Source organism: Coenobita brevimanus, chromosome 73, assembly GCF_032717465.1.
Source record: "Coenobita brevimanus isolate Jiangsu-jjx chromosome 73, ASM3271746v2, whole genome shotgun sequence".
NCBI classification, from domain to species: Eukaryota; Metazoa; Arthropoda; class Malacostraca; order Decapoda; family Coenobitidae; genus Coenobita; species Coenobita brevimanus.
The window spans coordinates 13,748,256-13,773,267 of record NC_137026.1 but is presented as its reverse complement, the minus strand read 5'-3'; the positions used below and the strand labels follow the sequence as shown (position 1 = coordinate 13,773,267).

Below are 25,012 nucleotides of genomic sequence, written 5' to 3'. Positions count from 1 at the left end.
TCACCTGGCTGTCTCTCTATCCGTCTATCTATCTATCACTCCAGGGTGCAGGTCTTGGCCGTCAGGTCCCGCTTTCCTGGGTTCGGCCGTCAACGTGACAGTCAGCGAAGGGACGCACGCCTTCCTTCCTTGCCGTGTGTCTAACCTGGGAGACAAATCTGTAAGTACCGAAGGAAGGTCCAAGACGGGCTGAAAGTGTTACATAGTCTCTTGTACCATATTCTTGTGTTATTCGTGCAATTACTTACACCTCTTCCTTACCGATTTATTTTTTATTCTGCTCCATTACTATATTCTTGTGCATTATTCATGCAATTTAGGTCCATCCTGAAAAGACCTAAGAAGAAAACCAGGGCATATTGATGAGTAGTATCGAAAATAAATCGTTAGGAAAGAGGTGTTAGGGAGCGGAGAGGAAGAAGAAGGTTATACGGTACATGAGCATCCCTTTGTCAGCCATCTCTGTACCGTATTCTCGTCGGTTAAGGAAGCTCCCTAACATCACTTCCTAAGCGATTTATTTTGTTTGACTCCTTACTGTCCTATTCTGTATTACATAAATCCTTGCAATATCACCGTATTCTGCATAAATAATGTACAAAAGAATATTGACCAGCCATATCCAAAATGAAATTGCTAGGGAAGAGGTGTTGGGGTGCTTCCACTTTCCTTTTTCGGTTTAATTTACAGACAGACACATAAGAACCTGTAATAATAATAATAATGATGACGATGATGATGATGATGATGATGATGATGATAATGACGGGTTTGTTCTTGGGAGATCATTGTATTTACGTCTGTAGCATTTCTTGACCCACGGGATATATCACAGTGCTCTGGTGTCAAATCTTGCCTTATATCTCATCCTATTTACACTCTTATTTCTCATTTTTCTATCATCTACCATCATAGCTAATGCTGTGCAATGCGTCATTTCACCTTTCTTATCTTTGGCATTATTCTCTGTCTTTCCTACTCTTCTCTCTTCCAGTTTCTTTCCCTTCACAAGGTGGCACCAATATAACAGGGCCGTGGAGCTGCCTGGTTACACAAACGTCCCTCAACTCCTCTATTCCACAAAAAGAGGATGGTGGGCAACAAGAGAGAAAGATCTTCAGCCTGCAGTCCACTGGGTTCACTGTCAAATGAAATGGTTCTGCTGCTACTCTTACTGCTAGTGCGACTGCCACTATCACTACTACTACAACTACTGCTGTTATTACTACTACTACTACTACTACTAGCTTCCTCCTCCTCCTTTTACTACTACTACTACTACTACTAGCCATCTCCTCCACCTCCTCTTCCTCCTCCTCCTCCTCCTCCTCTTACTACTACTACTACTACTACTACTAGCCATCTCCTCCTCCTCCTCCTCCTTCTCCTCCTCCTCCTCCTCCTACTACTACTACTACTACTACTACTACTACTACTACTGCTGCTACTACGACTAGTCCCTTCCTCCTCCTCTTGCTACTGCTTCTACTACAACATTTCATTCATCGTATCTCCCATTGTCTCTTCTCTCCCTCCCAGGTCACGTGGCTGAGGCGACGCAACCTTCATATCATTACAGCTGGACTTTTGACATACTCCCCAGATGATAGATATAGAGTGAGTATACCATGATGATGATGGCAGGACATCTCAGAGCATTTTATGATGATGATGATAATGATGATGATGATGATGATGACGACAGGACATTTCAGAGCATTTTATGATGATGATGATAATGATGATGATAATGATGATGATGATGATGGCAGGACATCTCAGAGCATTTTATGATGATGATGATAATGATGATGATGATAGTAGAACATTCTCAGAGTATATAATGATGATGTCGATGATGATGATGACAGGGCAGTCTCAAAGTATCTAATGATGGTGATGATGATGATGATGATGATGATGATGATGTTGATAATGATGATGTTAATGATGATGGCAGGAAAAACTCAGAGTATATAAAGCTGCTGCTGCTGCTGCTGCTGCTGCTGCTGCTGATGATGATGATGATGATGATGATGATGATGATGATTATACAGAGGTTATCTTCCTGTCTTTTTCTCAGTCTCATCTCCCCATTTCCTGCCAAGCACCTCTTTCTCATACGCTGTACTATTAGTCTCTCGCACTCCACTGAACCCACATGGCAGAACCACCTTATAGAGATAGATAGATGGATAGATAAATAAGGAGAGAGAGAGAGAGAGAGAGAGTGGTGTGTGTGTGTGTGTGTGTGTGTGTGTGTGTGTGTGTGTGTGTGTGTATGTGTCCCAAATATTCAGATCATATATACGTTATCCTTAAACTGCCTCATTTATACCACGTTCCCCACCAGGTGCTTCATCTATTATCATGTTCTCCTTCAAGTGCTTCATCTTTACGTTCTACATCGAGTGCTTCTTCTTATATTTCCTACTCCATCAGGTGCTTCATCTTCACGTTCTACATCGTGCTTCATCTTTACATACTATGTCATGCTTCATTTTTCGTACTTCCACAGGTGCTTCATCCAGCCAACACGGAGGAATGGACGCTGCATATCAAGTCAGCCCAGCCAGGTGACGGAGGCTGGTATGAGTGTCAAGTCAACTCAGATCCAAAAATAACACGACCTGTCCTTCTCATTGTGCAAGGTTAGACAATATTTCTTGAGGTTACTACTACTACTACTACTTCTACTATTAATGCTACTACTACTACTACTACTACAAAAAACCTCATACCAATTAATCTGGCCAGGCATATATGGCAACACTGTTCCTGCCGAGATTCTGATTGGCTGGAGGTGTTTGTTCTATTTCGTTGTTGCTAAAACTGATACTCTTTTTAATATCAGATGTGAGTTTGTCGATAATACAATCGCAAAAGCAATAAGAAATCCGTTATGTACTTAACTACAATGAAATTTTCGTAGGAAGATAGAAATATGAGTCAACAAAGTATTATAACAGTCCAAGTCAAGGTCAGCATTCGAACAATTCCTTTAAATCTCCGACACTCCTTAATATAATAGAAAATTAAGGGAACCTGCTTAATCTAAGTGTTGGTATAATACATACTTAAATTATAATATCAGTCCGCATCCTTAAATCGTGCCACAACTTTCAGTAATTACAAATTCTAATGAAAAGACGAGTTCTGCAGGGAGGGAGGTTTGAAAAAATTGCGAAAATCAAAGTAGGCTAAAGGAAAACTATTTCATTATATCTCCTCATTATCACAGTACGGACTGATCTTAAAATTTAAATTTGTGTTATACGAATGCTTAGATTAAGCAGGTTTCCTTAATTTTTTGTTATATTACGAAGTGTCGGAGATTTAAAGGGATTGTTCGAATGCTGACCTTGACTTGGACTTTTTTAATACTTTGTTGACTCATGTTTCTATCTTCCTACGAAAACTTCATTGTTGGTAAGTATATAACAGATTTCTTATTGCTTTTGCGATTGTATTATCGACAAACTCAGTATCACATCTGATATTAAAAAGAGTATCAGTTTTAGCAACAACGAAATCGAACAAACACCTCCAGCCAATCAGAATCTCGGCAGGAACAGTGTTGCCATACGTGCCTGGCCAGATTAATTGGTATGAGGTATACTAATACTACTACTGCAGCAGCTGCTGCTGCTGCTACTATTATTATCATTATAGATGTTTCACCTTAACTTGGTCCAGATTTTCGTCTTTTGGCAGCTTATTTCACATACTCGTGGCAGAAGACAGTGCTGTGGCTGTACATCCTTTCCACAGCACTTCTTCATGACTAGCTATAATCTATTGCTATAACTCAGTATTCAAGATGAAGAGATGACAATTTTAGGCCAAGTTAGAGTAAAACAGGTGACAGTAGTAGTATTTGCAACCCCAGGCTCATCTGCATGTGAGCCCAGTGGATTGCGAGCTCAAACTATTATTTTCTCGCACTCCACCATCCTTCTTTAGGGGGCTAGGGAGGAGACTGAGTGACGTTTGTATAATCAGGCAGCTACAAGGCTAGGTCATATCAGTGTCAATACGTAAAGACGTCCTTCTCCAGCACCACACGAGAAACGAAACGATGGGATCTCGCTTTACAATATAACTCCTTGTACTTACCTTGTGCGGTAGGTGATGGGGATCATCATCCACTCACTTGATGTAGTGTCCCCTACTTCTTCCTTCTCCTTTATCATCAATTTTCGTTGTCTGCCTTCCTCTCTTCCTATTTTTCCCATCTTCCCTGTCACATTTTATTACTCTTCTCTCCTTTCTCAGGTGGCTTTCCAATGAGTGACAAACCTAATGGTTTCCTGTAAGCCAGGAAACCATTTACAGTGCTGGGTGGTAACCATACAACCAACCCACACGTGTTCCCTACGTGTCAGCAATTGGGTTGTAGGACAGTTAGTGCCCCTCCCCGTAAAACCATTAACTCTGAGACAAACGGCCACCCCTTACCGGATTATGGAGTCTGGCTTTAGATAGATACATAGTAACCAATGACTCTTTGTTTACATCAAGACAATATACATCATCTAAGGGAAGTCGGTGAAGTCTAGTCTATTATTGTCCTCCATATTCTTAAGTCACTCCTGGGCTGTAAATAAACATTATATATATATATATATATATATATATATATATATATATATATATATATATATATAGGGTATTTTAAGTAGCATGAGTAAAACAATAGGGACATCGGCCGGTATTTTTGTAGGTTTACGAAGTTCCCTAACACCGTTTCCTAGGTCATTTACTGTATATAGTTTATTACATCTCACTGTCCACTACTATGTTACACGAACTCTTCCAGTATCACCATACTCTGCATATGCAACGAACAAAAGGATTTTAACCACCCATACGTAAAAATAAATCGCTAAGGAAGAGGTGCTAGGGAGCTTTCTTACCTGACGAGAGTGTGTACCATCATTTTACTAAAGATAATTAGACTGATTAATACTTCTTATGGCCGTATGTGTAGATATTACTGAAAGTGCAATGCAACAAATTTCTAAAGTGCTTGACGAAGATGGAACATATCTGGCTGTCTTGTATAGTTGCTGACTGCGTTCTGTAATATGGGATGCAGGCTAACCATATATAATAACATCAGGCGTTCCATAAATGACCGTAAAAAATGAGGGACTTGCCTTCAACATTATAACTGAAGATGTAAGCATACGGCCTCTACCTCCTCGTCCTCGTCCTCCTCCTCCTCCTCCTCCTCCTTTTCTTCCTCTTCTTCGTCCTCCTCCTCCTGAGAAGTTGCAAAAAATAGAGCAGGTGTGATAAATTTGTTTTTTGTTTTTATCTTTCATTTTTTGTTTTTGTTTTTAGTGACAATTTTTTTCTTCTTTTACAGATAAAAGATTTAAAGACCCATTTTACAAACACGAATTGGAGATACCACAAAACGGTAAGTAATACTATAAATTTTAAACCAACTGATTTATTATGACACACTCCCTCATCACATTTTCTTAACATTTGACATTTTGAGCTAGTGGGTTTTGTAATAATTATGTTAAAAATATTTCTCATTTTTTCACAAAACTTGTTCCATAACCTCTGAAGGAATAGGCCACGTAAACACATGAAACTGCTGCTTAGGTGTCATGCTTTGCTTTATTACTTAATGTTACGCATATATTTGCCATGGAATTGTTGTTTGCATGAAATCTAACTGCTGGGATTTTTGTACATGGAACAGAATCGTCGTGTATTAAAAGAAATTGTTTCGTAGATGTTCAATTTGCTGAGAAAGTATGATTCATAGTTTTTTCTGAGGCATTTGGCAGCTAGGGTATGTCTTTATTCAACCCCTTGTGTTGGCTGACGTATCATTTTCATTTCAATCATATCATTTTGAAACGATTCTATCCACTTACGGATGATTTCAAATAATGAGTAGCTTAATGAAGGCTGCATTTGACTTTTTGTGGTTGAAAAGACTCTTAACTTAATAACACCTAAAACTTGCAAGAATGATTTGAAATATACGACTGATTTTGAGAGAATTAGTAAAATCTTCTGGTTTTTGAGCGAATAAATTATCCAGGTACAATGATAACAGGAAAAAGGTTGAAAACAGGAAACCAGCTTATGAAGTTCTGCATCCAAAAATATCTTTATGTCAATGTGGCCACAGCAGGGTTTCCAGTTTCAAGGCTAAAATATATTTGTTTAAGGGTTTTTCTTTACTTAGAGCACAGGGATGAAGTCTTGCCCACGTTTTTATTGATCATCATTATCACCATCATCTCTTGCATCATTATTATTATTGTTATTATTATTATTATTATTATTATTATTATTATTATCATTATTATTTTATTATTATTATTACTATTATTATTCACCCCACCCGTAATTCATTGTGGAAGGCGTGTAGATTAATCATCAGCGTTTATTTATTTTATTTATATATTTATTTATTTGTGAATCTGTGCGTCTATGAACTCTTGAACCAATGAATGGATCATCTTCAAACTTTGCACAGGCGTTGCGTGTGTGGAACTGAGGAAATGGTTCGATTTTGGTGAAAATCCACCTGAGGTAAGGGTGGGAGTGGCAATCCACCAAGGGTAAGGGTGGGAGTGGCAATCCACCAGGGGTAAGGGTGGGAGTGGCAATCCACCAGGGGTAAGGGTGGGAGTGGCAATCCACCAGGGGTAAGGGTGGGAGTGGCAATCCACCAGGGGTAAGGGTGAGAGTGGCAATCCACCAGGGGTAAGGGTGGGAGTGGCAATCCACCAGGGGTAAGGGTGGGGGTGGCAATCCACCAGGGGTAAGGGTGGGAGTGGCAATCCACCAGGGGTAAGGGTGGGAGTGGCAATCCACCAGGGGTAAGGATGGGGGTGGCAATCCACCAGGGGTAAGGGTGGGAGTGGCAATCCACCAGGGGTAAGGGTGGGGGTGGAAATCCACCAGGGGTAAGGGTGGGAGTGGAAATCCACCAGGGGTAAGGGTGGGCGTGGCAATCCACCAGGGGTAAGGTTGGGGGTGGCAATCCACCAGGGGTAAGGGTGGGGGTGGCAATCCACCAGGGGTAAGGGTGGGAGTGGCAATCCACCAGGGGTAAGGGTGGGAGTGGCAATCCACCAGGGGTAAGGGTGGGAGTGGCAATCCACCAGGGGTAAGGGTGGGGGTGGCAATCCACCAGGGGTAAGGGTGGGAGTGGCAATCCACCAGGGGTAAGGGTGGGAGTGGCAATCCACCAGGGGTAAGGGTGGGAGTGGCAATCCACCAGGGGTAAGGGTGGGAGTGGCACTCCACCAGGGGTAAGGGTGGGAGTGGCAATCCACCAGGGGTAAGGGTGGGAGTGGCAATCCACCAGGGGTAAGGGTGGGAGTGGCAATCCACCAGGGGTAAGGGTGGGAGTGGCAATCCACCAGGGGTAAGGGTGGGAGTGGCAATCCACCAGGGGTAAGGGTGGGAGTGGCAATCCACCAGGGGTAAGGGTGGGAGTGGCAATCCACCAGGGGTAAGGGTGGGAATTTGGGGTCCCACATTTGGAACAAATTCTTCAAAGTGCAATAGGAGGCAAACGGTGAGGTAGACAGATGGTTACTCATATTCAGTATAAGGAAATCATATATGGAGGTTCTACTGACACTATTACATCAAACCTTGGGTGACCTTGAAATGTCAGAGTCAAGGTCACAAATATTTTGACTGCATAAATCAGCCAAACTGTGTTAGGCACATGGCTATTAGTAATCACTAACGGGAAGTCATATGTGGAGGTTGTGTTGGCACCAGAAGATGTGACCTTCAATGACCTTGAAAAAACAAACTCAAGGTCGATCAAACATTAAAGTTTTAAAACTCAGAAACTGCCATTGCTTTAGGTAATAGAGCTATTATCAAGTCAAAACCCTTCATTTAACCCAATTTCCATTCAGCCCAAGTGACGACCCCAATGCAGCCGGCGCGGGAGGGGTGGTGTGACCTCAGGTCACTATGTTATAGCTGTTATTAGTTTTGAGATTAGAAAACAAAGTGAACATTTGTAAACCCAGTAAAGTATGTGTGCCAGTATGTATAAATTGTGTGTGTGTGTGTGTGTGTGTGTTTTAGTCAAATACTGAATCCGATTTGATAGGTTTATATATATATATATATATATATATATATATATATATATATATATATATATATATATATATATATATATATATATATATATATATTTCTAAGCCTTGGCCACCCCGCTTCTGGGATACATGGCGTCTGGCAATGAATGAATGAATATATTTATATATATGGATTTTTTTAGCGAGTTCCTTGCCCATTACAATTCTGCAAATTCATCTTTCTTCCTTTCATGAAATGAAATATATTGTTGAGAGCGGTAAATGCAATACCAGTTTTGTATGCAATGAAGAAGGAACCAAAGGCCAGGAGTCTCCAATTTGTTCCAAGAAAAAAAAAAAAAAAAAAAACAGAGAGCCAAATTCAAGATCCGTTCATTTCGAGATGCCAGGATACACTGCGTTCAAAAGACTGGAGATCATAGGCAGCAGGAAATACAGACAGAGGGAGACATTCCAGAGTTGACCTGTTGCATACATGAAGTAATGACACCTGAGCATAATTAAAGCGAAGAGAGTGTGGTTAGATGTCATGGTCCTTTGGATACAGTGGATGCGTAGAAGGGCTGTGAAAAAGGGGTATACGTAATGAATGTTATGTGGAAGCAGGCGAAGTGGATCAAGATGAAGTGAAAGGATATTTGAAATGTGTAAGAAGGCGAGGCATGGAAGTAGATGTTGTGAAACTAACATGGGATCGAATAGTTGTAACAGCAGCTGTACAGGAGTAGTAGTAGCAGTAGCAGTAGTATTTGTTGTTGTTGTTGTTGTTGTTACCTCCTCCAGCTCTGTTGGAGGAGGTTATGTATTCACATTTGCCTGAGTGATTGTCTGTCCACATGATATCTCAGAAAGTTTTCTTTGGATTTCAATGAAATTTTGGGGATATGAAAGTCATGAGCCAAGGACGAGTTGATTAAATTTTGGTGGCGATGTAAGTTCTAGTCCTGGTTCAGAGCCTTTTTTTTTTCTTTTTTGGTTTGTTTGTTCGTACCCATGATATTGCGAAAGTTATGAATGGGTTTCAATGATGTTTTGTGGATATGTGAGTCAGGGAAGAGTTGAGTAAATTTTGGTGGTGATATGAGAGTTGTCTGGTATAGACGCTGGCGGAGGTATGCGCTCTGTGAGTTCTGTATTCTCGTTGTTGTTGTTGTTGTATTAGTAGAAGTTGTTGTAGCAACAGCAGCAGCAACAGTAGTAGCAGTAGTAGTAGTAGCAGTAATGGTAGTAGTAGTAGTAGTAGTAGTAGTAAAGGTAGTAGTAGGAGTAGGAGTAGCGGTAGTAGTAGTAGTAGTTCTTGTTGAGTAACCCCGGTCTATCTAGCCCAGGACATCTATCAACCGCAGGCAAGCAACCGTCCCTGCAGGCCTGTCCCATGTAGTGAATGTCTGTTCCTTTGTGGCAGACAGCGCCTCCCCACAACCAGGATGGGAAAAGAGTGCGGAGGTTTGGTTCCTGGATGAACGCTGCCTTTGCATCTCTCCATCCAATTAACTGGAGCACCATAGAGAACTTCACAACACCCTGTTGTCTGATTAAGTCACCATCCAGCGTTGAAAATGATTTTCTGGACAGGATACAGTTAGGCTTGTGGAATGAATAGCAATCAAAAGTGACGAATGGGATGGCAGAATTAGAAAAACATGAGGTCAGACAGAAAAAGAATGTTAAATGCGAAAGAAGGAGTAGGCAGTACTACACCAAGTGAGTGGATGATGGTCTCCACCACTTACCATCAGGGATTGAGATGTACAGAGGTGCAAATGACAAGACTTTGGTACCCACTAGTATCTTCATCCCCAGTCTGAAAATAAAGACCTAGACTGTAATTTGACGGTTGAGTGTCGTAGACTGTGGGAATGTTTGTGTTCTCCTCTCCTACACCCTTTCCCTGTTCCCCCTCCCCCAGTTTTTCCTCTCTCTCTCTCTCTCTCTCTCTCTCTCTCTCTCTCTCTCTCTCTCTCTCTCTCTCTCTCTCTCTCTCTCTCTCTCTTCTCCTCCTCCTCCTTCCCCAGCACTCCTACTCCTCCAGTGCCCTGCAGTTTTCGCTCACACCCCCCATCCTCCCACACACTCTCACTTCCTCTCTCACCCGAGCCTTTCCTCCCCTCTCCTTCTCAGCCCTCTCCATCCTTCTCTCCCCCTCCCATCTCTCCTCTCCCCCTCTTCTCTCCAGTCCTTGTCACCTTCGCTCACACCCTCCCACACACTTTCAACCCTTCCGTTGTGGGCCAGGCGTGAAGCTCTTGGCTCTCGTGTCCCTCCTAAATCCTCACACCTCACTTCTCTCCTCGCGCTTCCCCTCCTCCTTTGCTTCCCCCCTTCCTCCTCATCTTTATCTTCCTCTCCTTCTTCCTTACTTCACACTTGTCTCTTAAAAATTCACCTTACTACCTTTCCTGCCTTCTCACCCAAAACTACTCACTTCTCCTCTTCCTTATCCCTCATCTTCACTTCGTCTTCTTTGCTTCCCTCTTTCCTATTTCTCCTCCTCGTCCTCCTCCTCTTCCTTCTCCTCCTCCTTCTTCTAAAAATTCCTTCCTTCTCATGCAACACATCTCACTTTCCATCTTCCTTTCAGCATCTTCCTTACTCCTCATTTCCCCTCCTCCTTCTCCCCCATCTTCACCTCATACTTCTCACACTAAAACTCACTCCACTTCCCCCCCTCTCTCCACATCCTAACCCCACACATCTTAGATCTCTTCTTTCTTCTCTCCCTCCTCATCTCACATCTCCTGTTCCCTCTCCTTGGCTCCTGCCTTCCTTTCTCCATCTTCCTGTCATCTTCAACTAACGCCACTCACTCAGAAATCCATCTCTTTTCTCTTTTTTCTCCCCTCCCCTTTCCTTCTCAATCCACACACTCCTTACTTCCCTTCCACCTCTCCTCTTCACTTCATCTGTCTCTTTCCCTTTCTCTCTCTTTCCTTCTTACTCCAATCTATTGACTTCACCTTCTGTCTCTCTGTCTCCTCTTCACTTCATCTCTCTCTTCCCTTCTGCCTGTCTCTCCTCACTCCACCTCGCTCACTTCCACTTTTGCCTCTCTAAACCAGCCATATCCAAATCGCTGAGGAAGAGGTGCTAGGGAGCCTACTTATGCAACTCCTGGGTATTTTCTTAATTTAAATTCCTTCTTTCTTCAGACGATTTTATTCATCTTGAGACAGACTTGTTTTGGCGTTAGATTTTGCCTTGAAAACCCCTTCAGTACTACACTCTCTCTCTCTCTCTCTCTCTCTCTCTCTCTCTCTAGTCCTCAGTTATTTTTCAATATCAGTCTACGTAATTTGGTTTTCTATAATTTTGTTTTTATAATTTATTTATTTTTTAATTTTTTTGCCATGGTGGGTTTCTCTGAGTTGAGGTTTAATAAGCAAAATAAGTCACTTAGGAAGAGGTGTTAGGGAGCTTCCTAAACCGACGAGAATACGGGTCTTAAACTCATAAATTACGAGCACTTTAGTTACAACAGACCTTATACGAATACCCTCGAAAAGACATATTGCTTTCTTCCTGCTTGCTTTTTTTTGCACTCCTTTGAACTCCTCTGAACTCCTTTAAACTCCTTTGCACTCCTCTGTACTCGTTTGAACTTCTTTGAACTTCTTTGCACTACTTTGAACTCATCTGAACTTCTTTGCACTCCTTTGTACTCATTTACACTTCCTTGTACTCTTTTGCTCTCCTTTAAACTCCTTTGCACTCCTTTGAACTCCTTTGCACTACTTTGAACTCCTTTGAACTCTGAACTCCTTTGCATTCCTTTGAATTCTTTTGAACTCTTTTGTACTCATTAGAACTCCTCTGAACTCTGAACTCCTCTGCACTCCTTCCACTTCTTTTGTACTCCTTTGAACTCCTTTGTACTCCGTTACACCTGAGTCTCGCTTGGTCTCCTAACTCGTGTTCTCAAGTAACATCAAAGACGCCGTTCATAATCTCAACCATGTTAGGGTAATGAGCACCACGGTGCCTCGCTTGTGTCTGAAAACTACAGTGCACTGACGGGGGGTGGGGAGGGGAGAGGGGAGAGGGGAAGGTGGGGAGGGGAAGGGGGAGGGGAGAGGGGAGAGGGGAAGGTGGGGAGGGGAAGGGGGAGGAGAGAAGGGTAAGTGAGAATAAAGGGTGATGGACAAAGGGAGGGGGGAGAGGAAAGGGAAGAAAGGACGAATGATGAGAGAGAGAGAGAGAGAGAGAGAGAGAGAGAGAGAGAGAGAGAGAGAGAGAGAGAGAATCATCATCATCATCATCATCATCATCCGGACCTCCTTTCCGACCGAAGGGCAGGATGAGGAGTAGCAATGTCCAGACAGCCCAAATTTGCCCAATCCAATGGGCAACTCTTCCATTCACTCATCATTCAAGCCCCCGGAATCCTGGCCCCATCGGATACGCCAAACACATTCATCACGTTCTGTAGCTTCACACAAACGTATCCGATTGAGTCAATCTGGACGCTGCCGCGTTAAAAGGGGGTGCCAAAATCTCTGATCATGCGCTTCTCCTCACAACATTCATCTAGCCAGCTCGACTCTTGTCAGTTCCATAGCCTCACCGACTTCCAAACTTCTTTTCCTCACACACTCATCCACCATATCTCTCCACCTTCTCCTTGGCCTACCTCGCCTCCTCCCTCCTTCAAATTCCCTCAGATATATCTTTTTCACCACTCTGTTGTTATTCATTCTGTCCACATAACCATACCATCATAGTACACTCTCTTCGATTCTTGTGTCCACCGACTTCCTCACTCCACACCTTTCACGAATCACATTATTTCGTATCCGATCCACCCTCTGTACTCCACATACATTCCTCAGCAGTCCCATCTCCACTGCTGTTACTCTTGACTTTTCATTTTCATGCCACACCATAGTCTCACATTCATATGTTAAAGTTGGCACTAACACTCCCTGATGTAAGCCTCGTGCAGCTGCAACACTCAAGCCTCTTTTTCTTATCAAGGCCTTCATTGCACCAGCTACTTTTCTTCCTTGTGTAACTCCACTTTTAACTTCTTTTGCACATTTTCCTCTCTTTTCTGTCACTGTACCCAGGTATTTGAAATCTCTCACCAATTTCAGTCTCTCCCCATTCACTCCAACATCACACTGGGAGTCACCTTCTTTCTCAGTAACCATCACTTTACTCTTTTATACATTTACTCTGAAGGCACGACGCTCACAGACATCAGCAAAACTCTGTATTAGCCTACCAAGTTTTTGTCCGGTACTTCCAAGCAGTATTGGATCATCAGCATACAACATATTTGAGATATTCCATCCATCACGACTCATTACCAATGCCATCCCTCTCTCCATTACTCGTGTTTTTACTTCTCTCATCACCCCATCCACATATATATATATATATATATATATATATATATATATATATATATATATATATATATATATATATATATAAATTGAACATCCATGGGGACACCACACAACCTTGTCGCACGCCTACACCGATCGTGAACCATTCACTTAGATACCCATTAACTCTTACACATGCATCACTACCATCATCAAAATCTTGACAGCACCTAGCAGCTTACCATCTACACTGTACATGCGCAAAACTTTTCACAATCTCTCCTTGTCTACTTTATTGTATGCTTTTTTCAGATCCATGAATGCCATAAACACCGTATGGTCCTTCTCACAAGCCTTCTCTGCTATCTGTCTCATTGCAAATATCTGATCCACACATCCTCTGCCACTCCTAAAGCCACCCTATTCATCACTCACTAAGACTTCTGATACCTCTCTTGCTTTCTCTATAATAATTCTTCCATATACCTTCCCTACCACACTTAATAAACTTATGCCACGATATTTCTTGCACTCACTTCGCTCACCTTGATTTTTGTACAGAGGTACAATCACAGCCTTTTTTCCACTCTGCAGGCACAGTTTCACTCATCCATGCCTTCTTACATATTGTTACGTCCCCGTCCCCACACTGCCACAGGCTCCAACAGCAGTAGTACAGTACAGGAAGGACGTTGCCCAGTGAGTTGTTCTTCTTATGGTCAGCCTTTAGGTGTGCAGTACACAAGATCAGCTGAGGCGAAAATAAACACTGGCTCCTTAAAGTTCACTGTCTTTATATTCCAAATAATTCCACTTAATGCTTTTCAACTTCACTGTTCTCACAAGCACTGGAGCTATACACACTTTATAGATTGCAGTTACACTTAATGTTTAACAACACTTCACAGTTAGTACACTTAATGCTTGCTAACACTTCACTTATTACACAAGTAGTGAAAATAATCTTCACTGACAGTAATTACACTTAATACACTTCACTGTCTTCTCAAGTTCCACTGATATACAAACTTCAATAACCCGTCACTGTTTGCCACTGTTTTCACAAGTACCAAAAATATACAACCTTCACTGACACTGACACTGCACCATAATCGACTGCACTTCGCACAAACTGACTGAAACCCGACTAAACTCCAAACTGACTGACTAACTAAGCTCTTCCCCATCCTTGTATAAGCTTGCATTGTTCTAGAAACGTCCACTTCTCCAACAATCTACTATCCATTTCAGAGGCGGAGTTGCGCTGTTTTTCGCAAATATCTCCTAAGCAAATCGTTGGATCAGTATGATATTTCAACACAGTACTTTTGACATCCGGGCCTAATTTATGACCCTTAAACCATACTGCTACATATGTTACATTAGGAGTTTACTGAAGGATATTAAGCCTAGTCCAGTCATCAAATCTAAGGTGTTATACAAAATCGGACGAGTGCGACTGTGTGGGGTAGCTCCTCCACTAACACCCTGAACAACCCTCTGACCATTCCTTCCCTACCCCCCAATATCCCGTTCACCCCTTCCCCGTTTCCCTCTTCACTCCCAGTCACACCATCCCTCTCCCATCTTTGCACTTCCGTTTTCTTTTTTCATTCTAATTGCATACATAATATTTGAATATGACAGTATGTATATACTTATCACACATTAGTAATATTATTTAACACAGTTACCTACTGTTGTGTGTGGCCATGAAAACCAGAGTGGGTCAAACGACCATAAAATCATTGGCTAAATACGTTGTTATGGCCGTATCATTACCGATGTATCTACGGTTACCAGAAATATGAAGTCAGTTTTGGCATAGCTTCTATTACATGTACGTAATCATCCTGATGTACGGTACTTCCTACGCGAAATACGACTTGCATCCATTGCAAATAATCATATCAATACATCTACAACTACATAACATTCTTACATTATAATACAGTGCTGGGATAATGAGGGAGGGACACAAGAGTGATGAAGGAGGCGAGGAGCTCGGGGAGAATAGGAGGGATAACGAGGACGAGAAGGGGGAGAAGTAGGGGTAGTTAAGGAATAGTTTGGGAGGGTGTTGGGGGGGAAACACTTTCCTTCGAATGCGTCAACATGACTAGTCGACTTTCTGTTATTTTTCACGAGTAAACTCCTCACATAACATAAATAGCAATATGGTTTAAGGGTCATAAATTAGGCCCGGATGTCAAAAGTAGTGGGTTGAAATACCATACTGATCCAACGATTCGTTTAGGAGATATTTGCGATAAACAGCGCAACTCCGCCTCTGAAATGGATAGTAGGACATACTATCTTACATCAGCCCCTAGCAACAACAGTTACCAACTACGAGACATCAAAACATTCTAGAGTTGTCTTACATTACATAACACTCTAAATCATTAACCATACGAACTTCAATTACATAATTTAACAAGCAATTACTTAAATAAAACATTACTGAGAAAAAGCACATTAAATTAATGCATAACTTACGAAATAACTATGCTTACAAACAGCAAGCAAACTGGCAACTCTGACTAGTACCGAAACTTACGGTACCAGAAACGTCTCGAAAGATCTCGGCTACCTAACTGCCAAATCCCCCTTCGTAACAATATCTTTAACAAGCACTTCATTCCACTCTCTCCACAACACTTAAGCATCTCTGCATACACCTCATCAACCCCAGCTGCTTTCCCATTTTTCAGCCACCTCACAGCGTTTTTCACCTGTGCTAGTGTCACGTCTCCTGGCATTGCATTCCTTCTCTGCACCCCCCCCCCCCAAACCAAACATGTTTACAGCCGCTCTGCTCCTTCTCTGTTCCCATTCATCAAGCTTTCAAAATATTCTTTCCATCTGGTCCTTACTTCATCTCCATGGGTTAATAATCTACCGCCTGAATCCTTCACACCATCACATTTCTTTCTCGCTTTCACTTCTACATTTCCGCATCTCTTTCCAGAATAACTTCCTATTTTCAGAGCAGTTCGCATTCATTTTTCTTCCTTGATCATCATTTACCTCCTTCTTTTTTCTCTTCACTAGTCTCTTTACGTGCCTCTTGCCCTCAATATAATCAGTTCCTATTTCAACTGAACCCCTATCCTGTAACCATTTTAGCCACTTCTTCCTCTTTTCCTCCTCCACTCTCTTAACCTCCTCATCCCACCATACCGTACCTTTCATCTTTGTTGTTACTCTTGCCACACCACACACCACTTTAGCATTCCTAATTAAGCAATCCCTATATGCATTCCACAGCCTCTCCAGATCCATTTCATTCCACTTCACTGATTCTAACTCCTCCTCTATTTTGATCCTGTAATCATCTGCCATTTATTTGATCTTCAGCTTCTCAACTTTTAGTCTTTCTCCCTGACTGCTCCTCTCTCTCTCTGATCCACCTCACTCCTCTTAGCTTGATCTTGCATACCACAATCATATGATCTGACAGACCCCCACATCGTCCTCTCACGGCTCTCGTATCAGCAACCATTCCCATCATCGACCTCAATCAGGCTTCTGCCACCACGATCCCCGTTTCCTCTCTACCATGTATGTTAATGTGCATCTTTGTGTTTGAAATACGAGTTACAAATGCACAACCTCTTCTCCTGACACATATCCTTTAGTCACTTCCCATTATCATTTTCTCCTGATACTCCATAACAACCCATTATGTCATCCTCAGGACCAGTGCCTAGTCTTCAATTCATATCCCCCATTATGATCACCTTGTAGCTCCTGGGCATTTCTCCCACTACTTCATCCAGTTCATCCCAAAATCTGTTTTTCTCTCTCTCACTCTTGTCCTCACATGGTGCATATGCTACAATCACTGCCACTTTCACCTTCTCATACTTGAACTTAACATACATACACCTCGAGCTGACACATTTGTAGTCTCTCATTCCACTCTGCCACACCTCATTCATCAACAAAGCAACTCCTTCGCATCTTCCTCGCCCATTCATTCCCGATCTTACACATTTCACACCCTCCCACCCCTCCACTTCCCACCCTTTCATCTTCGTTTCACACAATGCCATCACGGCATTTCTCACACTCTTGAACACATTCACCACTTCCACTCTCTTGCTATCCTCATTCACGCCTCTCACATTCCATATGGCCATGCAAGTCTGCCCATTTGGTTGGGGCCCCAGGCAGGTACTGGGCCCTCCGAGGCTCTCTGAAACAACTGCCATGATTAAGTGATTTTGGATAGGGAAATCTGGGGGACACTTATCCCTGCCAGAAATCCAGGTTATATGGTTACCACTCAGCATAGTAAATGGTTTCCTGGGTACAGGAAACCATTTGGCTTGTCACTCAGTGTAGAGCTCATATGGCATGACTCTACATTGAGTAAGTGGATGATGGGCGCCCCCATCCACCACACACACACACACACACACACACACACACACACACACGTATATATATATATATATATATATATATATATATATATATATATATATATATATATATGTGTGTGTGTGTGTGTATATATCTATCTATATATATATATATATATATGTGTGTGTGTGTGTGTGTGTGTGTGTGTGTGTGTGTGTGTGTGTATATATATATATATATATATATATATATATATATATATATATATATATATATTTGTAATAGGTGGGGGCGCTCGCCACCCACTCAATGTAGTGCTGCTCTCGGATGTCTGCCCTGTCCTCTCCTCCATCCTTCTTTCCTTCCATCTTCTGTCTTTCTTTCCTTCATTCATTCCTCGTCTTTCTGCCTGCGGGTGACTTTACAGTCCCTCTTCTTTCTTTCATTCCTTCATTCTTTCCTCTTCCTTCTGCCCGTGGGTGACTCTACACTGTACACCAGGAAACCATTTACTACGCTGGGTGGTAACCATATAACCAAATTTTGGCGCCTGGTAGTTTAGTGGGTAATTATTGTGCTCCAATCGGATTGAGCCGGTGAAGGTTTATATCCAAGGGATGATTGGGGTTTATTGCTCACTTAATGGCACTCAGGGATGAGTGAGGCTGGTCACTCTCATCTTAAATCTCGGGACCAACTGCCTAGCCCCGGGCTCCTACGCTCCTCATGGGGCAACGTAGGATTGGATGATGGATGGATGGATATATATATATATATATATATATATATATATATATATATATATATATATATATATATATATATATATATATATATATATATAACTCTAATTTAACTTACGCTTATTATGATCTAACAAAACAGATCCACTTTATTACAGATTGATGATACAGGACTTGGCTTTAACATACTGGAGGGTAGTTAAAGTTGCTTTTTTGTTTTCTTCCAGTTTCTACGAACATTTCTTTTGTGTCAACAAGTAATTACTGTATACTCAAAAATCAAACATTATATATATATGGGACACATCAGTATTCAATAAAAGTCATCCATCCATCCATACATCCATCATCCAATCCTACGTTGCCCCATGAGGAGCGTAGAAACCCGAGGCTAGGCAAGTTGGTCCTGATATTTAAGATGAGAGTCAACGTAAATAATGGGAAAGACACAAGTACTTGAACTGTACGCAGAATGCACAAACTGTTCAGAGGAATGCAACGAAATTCAAATAGGAATAATATGCTGGATTATCTCCACAACCCTTACAATTGTACTGATAACTACCAGTACCAGAAATTTTATACTAGACCGTAACGCCTTCAAACTACCTCTGCTTCCTCTCATCCATTAATCCTTGAACAATATAGTTGAGATGTTCAGAAAACCGAATGAATGAAAAATTACCCACTACTCGATCGCGCCCAGCGCTTCCCATAGTTTCATTGACAACTTCTCCTGTTACAAACTTCGTCATGGTATCAGAAAAGTCTTTGGGATTCTGTTCACAAAGAAATCCTGTCCCTCCATTCATGATAGTCTCTTTGGGGCCCCCTTCTGTTCTCTGTGATTGCTGGTGTGCCAACACACATGGCCTCAACGGGTACAATTCCAAGTGCTTTTGCAGCTCTCAGAGGAACAATTTTCACTTTATCTGAAGGAGATCCGAGAAACATAACTTGATCATAGATGCCCAGACTTTTGGCCAAGTTCGCCAGCTCAGTATAATGCTTAGTATTTTCCCTCACACTGTCATCATAGCCACGTGCCACTACACATGTATCTTTCAGTACATTGTCTAATAGCAACTTTGTGTACTCCAGGGCCAATGGGAGGGTCTTTTTCCGTCCATATCTCTTCAGGGAGAGGAACATGAACTATCACTCAGTATCTACCCCAGCATCCTCCAGAGTCAAGGAGGAATATCGATCAAAAGTTTCAAAGTCTAATGATGGGTAGAGAACTGATGATGAGGTTTTGATTGATTTGAACGTACTGATATAAACACTTGCAGTAAAAAGGCTGTTCACCAACACACAGTCAGCCTGGGCTGTAGTCTTTTCCTCTAAGGTATCCCAAAAACATCTATAGCATTTCTTGACAATTGACCTCCTTTGTGTGAGAAGGTGGTCTGGAAAGTGACGGTAGAAAATAATTTTGACCTTCCCTCGTAATCTCAGGAATGAAATAGAAGTTGACATAATAATAATAATAATAATAATAATAATAATAATAATAATAATAATGTTAATAATAATAATAATAATGATAATAATAATAATGATGATAAAAATGATTGTGATGATGGTGATGATGATGATAATAATAATAATAATAATGATAATGATAATCATCATCATCATCATCTAGTCCTGTGTTGCCCTATGAGGAACCTAGGAGCCCGAGGCTATGCAGGTTGGTCCTGACATTTAAGATGAGAGTGACCAGCCTGACTCATCCCTGAGTGGCATTACTTGAGCAATAAACCCCAAACACCCCTTGGATATAAACCTTCACCAGCTCAATCCGATGGGAGGGCCTTAATTGCCCAGTAAACCATCAGACGCCATAATTTGATTATATGATTACCACCCAGCGTAGTAAATGGTTTCCTGGTGTACAGGAAATCATTTGGCATGTCACTCAGTGTAGAGTCACCCATATACAGAAGGAAGAGGAAAGAATTAATGAAAGAACGACAGAAGAGGAAGGAGGGAAAGAGGGAAGGAAGAGAGGAAAGGGCAAACATCCAAGAGCAGCATTACATCGAGTGAGTGGATGGTGAGCACCCAGAACGCAGTGGTAGTATTTAGGACGAATATCTCTCAGACGTTTAGTGTTACTTTTGTGTGTCAAAGCACAGTCTGAGTCATGATGGAGGGGCCACCAGCCAAATGATGATAATAATGATAATAACATCGATAACAGTCAAACAATTAATAACAAAAACAGCCACCTAATAATATTGCATCTCCTCCCTCTTCACCACAGGTACATCAGTTTACATAGCCGGTGCCAGCGAGGTACACATCCAGCAGGGTAGCGTTCTGGCCATGACGTGTACCGTAGACCATACAGACCAAGAGGGTCCCCGCAGCCTGGCATGGTATCACGGAGCCACAAGGATTCAATATGATAGCCCGAGAGGCGGCATTGCTATCAAGGTGGGGTCAACCACGATGCTGGTTTACTGTGTCAGCGGCGAGGAAGGGCAGTCGTAGTACCAGTAGCTGTAGCAGCAAAATCAGTACAAGCAGCATAGTAGTAGTAGTAGCAGTAGTAGTAGTAGTAGTAGTAGTAGTAGTAGTTACAGCAGCAGCAGCAGCAGCAGTAGTGGTAGTAGTAGTAGTAGTAGTCGTAGTAGTAATAGTAGTAGTTGTTGTTGTTATTGTTGTTGTTGTAGTAGTAGTAGTAGTAGTAGTAGTAGTAACAGTAGTAGCAGCAGTTGTAGTAGCAGCGTCATCATCATCATCATCATCATCATCATTAACTATTATGAAGCTTCTAATAGTACTGTCTTTTTGACTATTATGGTAGAGACAAAAGGTGAACAGGAACTACAGCTTCCTACCTCAGGTTTCGAAATATTTATTGCGTCATTGTTACTTGGGAATTATAATTATGTCTTACTGTTATTTTGAGGTTAACTACGCTGGGTGGTAGCTATAAAACCAAATGACGCCTGGTGGTTCAATGGGCTAAGGAGCTTCGTCTGAGGGAGGGTTGGGGTTTGTTTGCATAATGCCACTCAGGGATGAGTGAGGCTGGTCACCGTTGCCTTAAATTTTGCAACTGGGTAGCGTAACCCCTGACCATATGCTCCCGTTTAAATGGGGCAATATGGGACAGAGTAATGATGATGATGATGATGATGAACCATTTCTGTGAAGACTTACTGTGGGAAAATTTGCTGGCATCGGGGCATTTTCATCGTGTAAGGCTGTCTATAATCTGCTATGCTCCATTCGCTTTGACTTGGCTTAAAATTCTCTTCTCACCCTCATCACTGCTGTGGTCTGCCAAGAAATTAACACCAGAGTTGGGTGCTAGTCATGAAGAAGTGCCATGGAAAGGATGTTAAGCCATAGCATTTTCTTATTAGTTGTTAATAGAATTGTGTTGTTAGCCAGACTGAGAAGACGGGGAAGCGGACGGTGAGCCGGTTAATGCTATCCGGCGTGACACCAAGGGACTCTGGCCGATATACCTGCCGGCCTGACACAGGGGGCACCGCTGCCATCACTGTACACGTCCAGTCAGGTGGGTCCCTATACAGTACTGACCCTACTTCCTCTCACCTTTGGCATGATCTGCTCTTCCACCCTCCACATCGACTCACTATATCTTTCCATCCTTTCTTGGTGTTCCTCTTCTATACTTCTGCACAATAATCGTCCAGTCAAGTGGGTCCCTACGTAGTACTGACCCTGCCTCCTCACACCCTATGGCATGATCTACTCTTCCACTCTCTAAGCTCACTATATTTCCCCACCCTTCCTTGGTGTTCCTCTCCTCTCCATTTTCATTGTTCATGTCCACTCAGGTGCCCAGGTGGGTCCCTACATGATACTGACCTCGCTTCCTCCCACCCTATGACGTGTGAGCTACTCCTCCACTTTCTGTATGTACTCATTTTAGTTTTCCATCTTTCTCAATCTGACTCTCCTTTCCTTCTTCATTATACACGTCCAGTAAGGCAGGTCGCTGCTCACTGACGACTATGCTTTATGTCTGTGTATGAAGCCTCATCCCATCACCTTCCCTCTGTACTGTCAGTTATTTCTCACAATATACACTCCCAGCCCTGTTATACCATGTAGTTTTTCTCTTCTACATTGTTCCTACTAAGTAACGACCCATAGTTCTGTCCTATCTCACTAGTGACTCGTCATTCCCTCTTCCTACGACATTCTCTCTCTCTCTCTCTCTCTCTCTCTCTCTCTCTCTCTCTCCCAGCTCCTGTTCCTAATGTCTTGACACCTGCGGCACCAAGACCATCGTCGTACACTTGATCAAAATACGATCTTAACACCAGTGAACGACAGGTATCGGAAATTCCACTCAGGTGACATCTCTGTGAAATTGGTCTGCCTGAATCAGGAACGCCCACATGAAGGTGTCAGTGAAGAGTAGGCATGAGTGTGACATAAAGCTGCTCTTGTCATATAGAATTCTGTTTATCAATCTATTGCCAGACGCCTTAATCCCGTAAGAGGTGGCCACAAACATATCGCCCCCATGTCGCCCTGTCCCCCGCCAATGCACTGCCCTGCTCCCAGCTCACACACCCCCTCTCGCATTTACTTCTCCACTCCATCCCTTCATCTCATCCTTGGCACTAATTCGTACTATGCGTATTTGATGGCTGTTCGCAATATTAATAAACAACAGTGGTTTTGTAATATTCCTAGAAAATAGTAACGACGAGAACTACTTTGAAAAACGGTGTGAGCGCAGTATCATCGTGAAGAGTATTATTATTTTTATGGAGAGCGAGAGACTAACAAGGAGAGTGAATGTGAGTGAGGTGGAGGGGGGGGGGGATGGCGAGGCCAAGGATGAAATGGAGGGATGAAGTGGAGAGGTATATGACAGAGGGGGGTGTGAGCTGGAGGGGAAGGCAGTGAAATGGCGAGTGGACAGGGCGATATGAAGGAGATTTGTTTGTGGCCACCCCTTACTGGCTTAAGACGTCTGACAATAGATAGATAATTATGTGCTACGAAGAGGTGTTAATATAGAACTGTTATCATTCATTCCACCAGTGTTGCTGACCTTTATCAAGCCCAGAACGCAGTCGTAGTATTTAGGACGAATACTTCTAAAACATTTAGTGTTTCTTTTGTGTGTCACTCACAATCTGAGTCATGATTCAGACCACAATCTGAGTCATAATGGGGAGGCCATGTCATGATATACGTCCATACTATACCACTGGGTGTGATAGGAACTCATTATTCGGTGTATATCAAAAGCCTATCGCATTTCACTAATTACCCATGTACCACTCTGAACCATTATAAGGCATGCACAATCGTTATTACCAGTAGCTATGTGATCTCGCTTGTAAAACTCATGGATAGAATTAAACTATGTCTATATTCATAACATTTTAAAATAAAAAAAAATCCATTAAGAACCCCAGGTCAGGGTGACAGTCATAATCATAAGTAAGTTTTGCTTTCGTGGGTCTGCTCTACTGTACTTCATATTTGATTATATTGCTTTGTTGGATCTTTTTTTTATGCAAGAAAGAAGGAACCAAAGGTCTGGAGCCTGTAAACAGCTCACTCCAAGGAAAAAAAAAATACAATAGAGAGCCAAATTCAAGATCCTTTCATTTCCAGATTCCTGGACACACTGCGTTTGAAAGACTGGAGATCATAGGAAGTGGGAAATACAGAAAGGGGGAGACAGTTCCAGAGTTGATCAGTTCCATATATGAAGGACTGGGAGTAACGGTTAACTCTTGCATTAGAGAGTTGGACAGAAAAGGGATGAAAGTTTGTTGCTAGAAAGGTGCAATGCGCCCGCCGTAATGGTGAAGGAATGCAAGCAGACAGTTCAGAGATGCAGTGACCATTGAAGTAGTGATAGAAAAGAGAAAAAGATGCAACGGTGCGGCGAAGAGACGGAGGTTGAAGGGAACAAGTAAGAGGAGGAGAGTTAATGAGACGAAATGCCTTTGACTCCACCTTGTAGAGAAGAGCTGTATGTGGGGAACCTCCCCACACATGAGAGTTGTACTCTACACAGGGGCAAATAAAATCCGTGTATAAAGCCAACAACGGCGCAGCAGTAAAGGAAGGTATGGAGTCGGCTTAGCACACCTAATCTCTTGGAAGTAGATTTTACAAGAGATGTAATATGATCTTTCCAAGATAAATCCCGAGAGAATGACACCCCAAGTATGTTTAAGGATGATGCAGGATTAAGCTGGATAATATTAAACATTAGCTGGTACTCCTGTGGAAGATTTTGTCATGTTGATAGGTGTAAGAACTGAGTTTTTGATGCATTAAAAAAAAACAAAATTACTTTTACCCCAGTCAGAGATACAAGCCAAGTCAGACATTAGGTGTGCCATAGCCTCATTCCTTGTCTACGTAAGTGCTGAGATGGACGTTGCGAGAACCGAATGGAAAGGTGAAGGGTGGAATCATCAGTTTGTGAGTGGATAGGGTTAGA

The 25,012-nt window shown here is 42.2% G+C and overlaps 1 protein-coding gene and 1 pseudogene across 1 annotated transcript in view; one reads left to right on the top strand and one right to left on the bottom strand.

Annotated features, from left to right (window-relative positions):
* The window catches only part of LOC145407484 (zwei Ig domain protein zig-8-like), a 137,394-nt gene that overhangs the window by 68,724 nt on the left and 43,658 nt on the right, over window positions 1–25,012 (top strand). The window contains exons 2-8 of the mRNA XM_080278414.1: window positions 45–160; window positions 1,540–1,617; window positions 2,519–2,651; window positions 5,372–5,425; window positions 20,816–20,988; window positions 21,955–22,084; window positions 22,368–22,375. Coding sequence (XP_080134540.1) covers window positions 45–160; window positions 1,540–1,617; window positions 2,519–2,651; window positions 5,372–5,425; window positions 20,816–20,988; window positions 21,955–22,084; window positions 22,368–22,375 — 692 coding nt within the window. The remainder of the gene's footprint in view (window positions 1–44; window positions 161–1,539; window positions 1,618–2,518; window positions 2,652–5,371; window positions 5,426–20,815; window positions 20,989–21,954; window positions 22,085–22,367; window positions 22,376–25,012) is intronic.
* Window positions 19,152–20,025, bottom strand: LOC145407558 (alpha-1,3/1,6-mannosyltransferase ALG2 pseudogene; annotated as a pseudogene).